At 39.1% G+C, this 8,950-nt stretch overlaps 1 protein-coding gene across 1 annotated transcript in view; it reads left to right on the top strand.

The window, feature by feature from the left end:
- The window catches only part of TERT (telomerase reverse transcriptase), a 30,180-nt gene extending 23,806 nt beyond the window's left edge, over positions 1-6,374 (top strand). Inside the window, exons 14-16 of the mRNA XM_063398500.1 lie at positions 1,536-1,660; positions 2,005-2,142; positions 5,848-6,374. Coding sequence (XP_063254570.1) covers positions 1,536-1,660; positions 2,005-2,142; positions 5,848-5,951 — 367 coding nt within the window. The 3' untranslated portion in view covers positions 5,952-6,374. The remainder of the gene's footprint in view (positions 1-1,535; positions 1,661-2,004; positions 2,143-5,847) is intronic.
- The last annotated feature ends 2,576 nt before the right edge of the window (positions 6,375-8,950 follow it).

The raw sequence follows: 8,950 nt of genomic DNA on the forward strand, positions 1-8,950 counted from the left end.
AGTATCTTGTTTTTGACAGCTGACCTCAACATAACCAGACTGTTTTGCTTCAGGAGTATGATAAGAAGCCTTTTTAACCATTTTATATTTAGATCAGTTAAATGTTAGCCAGTTTATATTTAGAACTTTGTATCTGTCAAAATCGTATAGAACTTTGACCAGTATAACTTTAGGTAAAGTGAGATTTCATTCTACCAAGTTAATTGTAGTTTCTTATTGCTGTTACATTTTAATTGCTCCTTAGCCGGTAATATCTTGGCATTTGCGAGCTGGGTTGATCAGCAGAGGAAGTGAATGTTTTAAACAAAGATAAGGGAAAGAAATCAAAAATGATAAGCAAGTTGAAAGAAAATACTAAACTATGTACACTGAAAACTTTGAATGATTGGCAGGAGCAAGTAATTGGATTTTTTTGTTTTAACACAGAAAATGTGCAAGAAGTTCTTTACTCTTCACAGAATCAGATGTTGCTCATTTGCTATGCTCACACTTGTTACGAAACATTTTGGTTTTGTTCTCAAATTCGTCTTGGTCCACATTCAAGCTGTATTCTTTGACCAAGATGTGTATTGGGTTTGTCCAGTACAGCACTGATGTGTCCAACTCTTAAACTTTTGTGTTGTGGGTGATTTAAGATATTCCTATGATAGATATGATCACTTAGCTACTTCTGTTTGGTTTATAGTTTATGGTAACATTCTAACAGTGGCCTTTGTATGTTTTTTGATTTAAAAGACTGTCCACTGTGACAACTGCATGTCAGGGTAATTCAGCCAAAGACCTGGAATGCAGCATGGTACTTGGGTCTGTCCTTTAAATATTGAAAGTGTCACAGTTTTTTTAAGCTATTGCAATATGCTGGGTCAATTTAATAAACAAGTATACACATTGTTGATTAATTAAAAATCAACATTGTAATTGGCTATATTCAGCATAAGCAGGATTTTGATGCCAGAGCCTGAAGGTAAAAAAAAAAGTCAGCAGTTTTAAAATATTTTCAAACAAATGTAAGGAAGCATATGATACAAATAACTTCTATAGAGTTGGCTTCCAAATAGGCAAAGGAGTGAGTGTCCTGGTTGGTTGAATCATTTGGAAGTCTGTTTTACTGCATACCTGAACAGAATTTATTGTGGGGCTTTGCTTTGTTTTTTCTTCCTCTGACACTCTCATGTGGGTGTCCTCTGGTGGCATGGTCTGTGATAAGGACTTGGTGATGATGGGTAGTTTAATTTTCCCTGCACATAACACAGTTATGCTGTCCTCAGAGGAGAAGTTGGTTACCAAGGCAGATGGCTTCAAGATCTTATTTCAGCATAAAATGTAGAAACAAACATCATATATGTCTGACATTCCAGGAATGTGTGTATATGGGAGAGGTGTCATGCAGTAACAGTGTTGAAGCTGTTAGCTTCAACATACAGCTAAAGATTGTTGTGTGCTTTTAAATGTTGGATAGTACCTAAGCTGTGTACTCATGGTTTCACTTGAAATTGCAAAAGACTTTTGATTAAATTGGCTGTTTTTGTGAACAGATTCCATGCCTGTGTTCTCCAATTGCCATTCAGCCAAGATGTTAGAAAAAATCCTGATTTCTTCCTAAGGATCATCTCTCGGACTGCATCATGCTGCTATGCTGTCCTGAAAACAATAAATGCAGGTATAGGATGTTCATGGCAATGAAGTACTGGGTTTGGATTTGTTTGGGGTTTTTTTTTTAGACAAATAGAACATCTTGAATGTGCAGTGTGATGATTAATTTTGGGATAAAGATCAGGAATGAATGTTGTGAAGTGCATGATAAGAATCACGGTGCATTTTTCTTCTTAAACTCAGTTTTCTGAAGATTGTATTTCAGGCACTAGTTTTTAGTTTTCTCTTGATGTACAAGACTTCACTGACTACACAGGTTTCTAGTAAAAAATCCTGAATTTATAGAAAAGACAGACATACTTCTTAGTGCTCATCATTTTCAATTACATTATTTTCCTTTTCTATCTCTAGGGATTGCTCAAGATAGCAAAGGTCTATCTGGCATACTCCCTATTCAGATAGCAGAATGGCTCTGCTACCATGCTTTCACTGTCAAACTGTCAAATCACAGATCTGTTTACCAATGTCTGCTTAAATCCTTAAAAGTCTGTAAGTATACGGCTATTTTTACAACGTTGTCTGTGGTTAATTGTAATAAGACTTAGAAACTACTGTGTTTTTGAAGTTTTCTAATCCTAAAATGTTGTTCTCAGATGTATATTAATGATCTGATTTTATTCAAATTTACTAAGTATAACTAGGCAGATTAAAATGTTTTTCAGCTATGCATTTTCTAGAGCCTTATTGTCATAGGACAGCTGATGATTGACACTCAGTAAGCTTGTACAGTTCAGAAGGCTTAATAAGACTGTTAATCATGTAGTATTTTCAGCAGGTTTAACTAAATGGAATACAAGTGCTCAAGCTTCTATTTTTAAAAACGTAGATTAACTGCAAACTAAATAAACTCCTCCCACAATTTAAACTCCTACCCACAAAAGTGTCACCAGGGTCACTTGGAAACAGAAGCACTGGCTCCACTGCATCCTTGTAGATCTGTTGTGCTGACATATCTCTGACACTTCCATTTGGTGAGAAAGGCTGTGTCCTTGGCCCCTGGGGAGCTCTTTTCTTAAACAGTTGTGCAGTCTGCCTGCAGGCCAGCCCCAGAAATAATAGAATTTTCAGTTTTGAGATTGAAAAGTGGACAGCAAGAGATTTTCCTGAAGCAGCCAGTACCATTAATGAATTTAGCTGCGGTGATGGCCAGACTCTCGATGCTGACTCTGTAGTTTGCACTCTGAATGTGTCATTGCTTGGGCAGTTTTGTTACAAGACCAGGAAATTCTTGGGTCTCATTCCAGAGTAACACCTACTTGATTTGAAATGTATCATAGGCTGTCTTTGATGGCTGCACTGGGATCCAGTGCCCCAAAAAGAAAGCAGCTCTTCTTTTGGAAGGAAGCATTTCCTTCCCATATTAAAAGCTTTCAGCAACACCTGAGTGCAAAGTCTGAGTCAGAGTCTTTTTGGTGGTGCAGTGGGAATGTACCAAGACAACACTTCCACATTTACAGGGAACAAACTGATGGTTGGGATTTTGCTGGCCATATTCTTGGGAGCTTTCTGTATGGAGCAGAATTCCAGCAGTCTTTCCCAGAGGAACTCCTCTGAGTGACTCACTGACACCAAAACCAGAGGCCCCAAGTCTGCTCACTGCTGCTGAGAAACCAGGGCAGGGCTGCTTGCTTCACTTGGAGGAGACAGGCACTGAAGAACTAAGCTGAGAAAGCAGTAGACACAGCCAGTAGGACAATGGCTTCTCTGGCAGCTGCCTCACTTCTCTAAGATCCATACAGGGCACATTTGAGTTTTCATCTCTAGTGCTGAAGGTTTTCCTCTTGGGATCTTTGACGGGCAAACCACAATCGAAGCCAAAGCTTCTCCATCTTTCTCTGTGCCTGCTTTGCTGTTTAATCTGACAGTACTTTCAGGGTGGAGGCACAGCCTCAGGCAGCTTTATGGCTCAGCAAAATCTCATCTTCCATGGCTGCGTGCATCAGCCACAAAATTGGTCTCTGCTGTCCACAGAGTCACTCCACCACAGATGCCGGGGAAAGCTGTCTGGGAAGTACAGTGAAGTTTTCCTAGTCTGAGTAGCAATTGTCACTAGGTTCCTTCTGCTGTACCCACAGAGCAGAGCTGCTTGCCTAACTGCAATACTGACCTGAAACTTGTATGTGGTCCATGCCCAGCTCCATGCAGTTTCTAACCCAGGAAGGAAAAGCTGACCACCTGTCAGTCGGCTTCTGTGGCAGTGAGAATTGCCGTTCAGAAAGGGAGTAATCTTTCTTCCAAAATTCCTGGAGAAGCCTATAAATATTGTACTTCGTGAATATTGTGGAGATGGAGCAGGAACACTCCAAAGTTCTGTAGAAAGTCAGTCGTGACGTTCTCTTCAAAAGAGTAATTTTCAGCTATTCTTTCATAAATTTTACTTCTCTGAGGCAGAATCTGTTCTTCACATCTGTAGTGTAAAGACAGTCCCCTCTTTTTAGAGTCCAGTTTCTTTTGGAAATACTGAGACTTCAAGTACACTACTGACAGATCAAGGCTTCAGGAATCTTTGCTTAACAGCTGCCTGAACAATCAACAGGCTGTGACTTGTGTCTTTACTGCGAAACTTTCAAGATGGAAACTTTCACTGTGATTGGTTGACAGATCACTGGGGTCCAAGTAATTCAAATGCTGTATCTCCATTTGCTTATAGCCACCTGAAACCTTACCTGTACTTCCACTAGCCTTGTTCCACCAGTGCAGCAAGGCTTGATACAATAATTGGTGGAGCTGTACAGAGACATCTTGTGATGACGAGTCACATGCATACCCTTGGTGTGAACAGGCATCATTATCTCTGTATCTCCAAGGTCTCTGGTCATGAGTGAAGGCTGGTTTTCAGTCCCTGATTGTACATGGTGTTTATATTTCTGTTTTCTTCTGGATTTAGTACAATCCTAAGTGTCCTGCTCCTTTGGGAATGCACTAAAATCCATTTACAAAGATACGGATAGTTTTCTATGCAGTTACAAGTTAGTTTTGTTTTCTCTGCACCAGACCTGGTCCTGGGCAATGTTATTGCAATCAGAGCATCATCTTGTAGAGACAGTTACTAGAGAACTAAACATTATGTAGAGATATCAGAGCTAATTCTGAAAATGGCATTTAAAGTTTTGTCTTCTGGAAATCAGGTAGCATGTATGGATGTCAGTAGTCATGACAGGGAAGTTACTGACTTCCAGGTGGGATCCTGTGAAGTTAGTATCCCTATGCTGCAGTAATCTGTAGTACAGAGATAAACAAGGCTGGTGAAAGCCCCAGTGTTGACTTAACAGCTGCAATTTTTGCTGTCCTTTTGGAATTTGTATTGGCTGTATAAAACCTATTACCTCTGTAAGATCATGTTGTTGATAGGAATTGATATAAATGTGGTTTTCTGTTGTGTCCCTGCACATGCCTTTCCATTACTTTCTGTGGGAATCGATATCAAGCTTATAGGCTTTGGGGAGGAGGTTGTTCCCACTGTTCCCACACCTATCAAATACCAACATCAGGAGCTTGTCATGAGTTGTCATCATTTTTCAGAGCTAAGTATTTAAAACACAGTTATTGTTTAACATCTCTCCTGTTATTACCAGTGGGGAAAGGAGCAAGAGTCTTTTCTTATCATGATAAGATATAAATACATCATCTGTCTCCTTTCCAGATACAGGGCAAATTGTTTATTGAGTACTTCTGGCTTTCTGCACCATTGACAATTTTGCTGATTCTGTTTAGTGACGGACTTAAACTGTTGCTAGGATTTTACATGTTCTTCTCAATCTGTAAAAAGTCCTTTTTACTGTCTGTCCTTCTATTGATGGGACATTCAGTCTTTCAAAGTAACTGTGGCTTAATGGAAGGCCTTATTTGGTGGGTAAAATTGTTGAACAAATGGGCTTATACTTTTCAAAATATAATAAGGTTCTCAAATCTGAACAAAAGTCACAAAACTAGAAAGTAGGATGAATTTGCTCCTTGATTTTCTTTGTTGATATTTTCACATACAATTTTGAACCTTTTTATTTGTTAGCCTGATTTAAGTGTGAAGAACAGTAGCATATTTTATTATAGCTTATTTTGTCCCCATATTCCAGGTGTTTCAACTTTTTAGTTGGTTTTAGCTAGTAGTGATTTCATTGCTTCATTAGCATTTTCGCTAAGCCAGAATTAATAGTTATTTGCAGTTGTAATGAATTGTTTCTGATATTTTGGTAGGTAAGAGCCGGCTAATCAGGATGATGCCAGAGGATACTGTGGCACTACTGCAGGCAGTGACAGAACCATCTCTTTGTCAAGATTTCAAAGCTATCCTGGACTAAGTGGTTGAGGTTTATTTCTTATTTTTCCCAGGTTTGAAAGTAACTGCTATGTCTTTAGGTGACTTCTCTGTAGTTTATTTTGGTAGAGTGGGCCAGAAGCAAGTTCACTCTGAAGTTGTATGTGTTTGCTTCTCAGATACCATACAAGGACATAAAAAAGAGCAGACAGTTTTGTTTAATACCTTCTTGTTGGGTTTTTTGTTTGTGGGATGTTTTTTGTAAGCTCACGGGCAGTTTGAAGTAATTTATTTGGTTATGTTCCGTGATTCCCATCTTCTTGACGAAGGAATCATTAAACTATGTTTTGTACAAAATTATTTAATGTCTTGTTTCAGTGAGTTGTCTTGAAGGGCTGTTTTTTACTTCTCTGTGATGCAGGCTATTTTATAATAAATTGGCTGGTTAATTGCAGTAATCACATTTGTTTCCAAGGCCTTTATTTTATAGTAATCTTTAATATGCTGGTTTATGTCACAAAAAGCAATTATCTGCTCAGGGCAAATGCATTTCATGGCAAAATGCAGAGGCTAGAAATTTTATGCTTTGCAGATCACAACTAATATATGCCAAAATTTCACTGTCGAAGCTAATTGTTTGTTGTATGTTTTATTTATTTTGAATACTTTGTGATATTTTTGATACAGTGTTGTACAGAATGATAGTCGTGCATTCATACCTACAAAACAAAAGTTCTTGATTAGATAATATACAAAGTATATTGCTTTTCTATTTGCATATCTTTAGCTCTGTAAAAACAAAATTTTTACAAGGGCATACAGCCATAGAAAAATGGAGAATGACTTTAAACTGGGAGTTGGTTTACATTCAATATAAGGAAGAAATTCTTTACTGTGAGGATGTTGAGATGCTGGAAGAGGTTGCCCAGAGAAGTCACGGTTGCCTCATTCCTGACAGATTCCCGCCACACAGGACCAGTGTTTGATTTGCACTATTGTAGTCTGTCCATTGACATCATAGCTCAGTTCAAAATGTACAGTCAGTCATACAGGTTTGGATCTTTGTCTGAGAAGTGGCACTCTTAGAATACATTTTTTAAAAGTCACAGAGCAATTGCTAGAGATGAAGAACAACACTCTTGCTCTCCAGCCAGCAGCTCAAACATTTAAACATCTCCATGCCTCTCACTGATCTGCAGTGATACTCAATGAGGCACCACAGTCAGGGACAGCACTGCATAAGAGAGGCCTGGCAGTGCAGAAAGCTTTGTTTTATGGGCTCATGTGGCAGGAAGAGACAGCAAGATGCTCCAGCATGAAGAACAGAGGGGATGCAAGCTTCACCTATGGCTTGGATTAGCCCATTTTTCTCTGCGAGAGTGCAAACTTATGATGGGTTCTCAGCTGAAGGTGTAATTTTATAAAAAGAAATACTTGTAATTCTCTGAGCTGATGTTTGCCTTTCCCAACAATTACTGTCTGAGTCATCACTTTTCAAGAGTAGCTGTTTGTAAACAGATACAAGTACAGTGTAGAAATCACAAGAGAAGATTATTTAATTTAAAATATTCTTCCCTTAAAAAGGCAAGTGAAGGTAAAGCTGAAACTGGTATGTGTTTTAGCAGGTGGAGAACTTGGAGATTTTAAGAAGAGCTGGCAGTCTATACTGGAAACTTGAAGTTTCTGCTGTGGCTTGTAATAATTGAAAAATATATGTGTAAGGAATAGATTAACCATGGAAGGCGCATACAGTTTTTACTCTAAAAATAGATGTTTATAATGTTGGGAGGGTAGAAATATTCCATAAAGCTATTCCAGCTCAGAACTGTTCTAGAAGAAATAGTGTGATCCATTATGGTGGTAAAATATGTTCTACTTAATTGGTAACAAGGCAGCACATTAAATAACAACTGCTGACAGGAAACGTTTGGGTAGAGTGAATAACTTGAATCTAGAAATATTAAATGAATGTGCTGGTTTGAAAACAAAACCAGTGAGAGATTCCAAGTCAGAAATACAATTTAATAGGAGAGAGTGAAAAAAAAAAAAAATAAAAGCAATAGCACATAAAACCACTGACAGAGTCAGAAGACAACCTGACACCCTGTTAATTAGGGTGATGGTAGCAGTCCAGATAAGTGGTCTTGTTGAAGCAGTGATCCTGTAGAAAGGTCTGGTAGCTCTTGTGCTCTGGGAATCCGGTGGGTAAGGCCTCCTGTGCTGTCCCAAATCCCAGATTATATCCAGGTGGGAATGCTTGGCTCCTCCCCCTGGGTGCAGCATCTCACAATGGCTGATATCATTCTATGGGTCCTGCAGTGGGTCCTTGATTGCCCATTGAACAGAGATGGCTCCCAGAGGGAGTTACCTGTGAGTCATGGGCAAGGCCTTGATGGCCCATTAGCAGAAGATTGTCCAGAGGGAGGGGGAAAGGGAAACACTGCCCCACCTGCTTCCAACAGCTCCTGACAATGGTGATAGAATACATACTTTGGGCACATCTTACATTGTAACCTAGGACAATCAATTATCTTAGGACCATTCTGAATCTGTAATGTGGATTTTCAACAATCATTGTACAGCTGGGAAAATTTCCAAAGATTTGAGAGTTGTGGTGAAGGTTAAGGTCTCAGTATTTAAGAGAAGGTGAGTAGAGAGATTGAGAGCTAAACCAATAAACACAACTCCCTGTGCAACCTGTACCGCAAGTGTTGCAAACCACTCAGGAAGCTGAGCTTGCTGGAGGGTTTAAATGGGGAGGGGGAGAAATAGGGCTGAACATTGTTTTTAGTGTGTGTACAGAGCTGTAAGGAAGAAATTTGACAGAAGCCTGTCTAGGGGAGATCACAGTGTCTTTGATGCATCCATCAAACACGTCCTTCTCTCCCCACTGTTTCGTTTTGGGAAGGAAACATGGACTGGGGATCTCAGATTGAGGTAGGTATCAAATTTCACAATGTAGGAAACTGCCTGTGTTCCAGAAGGGTTGTGCTTTTCTTTCTGAATCTGTTTTCTGTTTGTTGTTATAGTAATTTGAATGTG

This window comes from Prinia subflava, chromosome 1 (assembly GCF_021018805.1).
Source record: "Prinia subflava isolate CZ2003 ecotype Zambia chromosome 1, Cam_Psub_1.2, whole genome shotgun sequence".
NCBI lineage: Eukaryota > Metazoa > Chordata > Aves > Passeriformes > Cisticolidae > Prinia > Prinia subflava.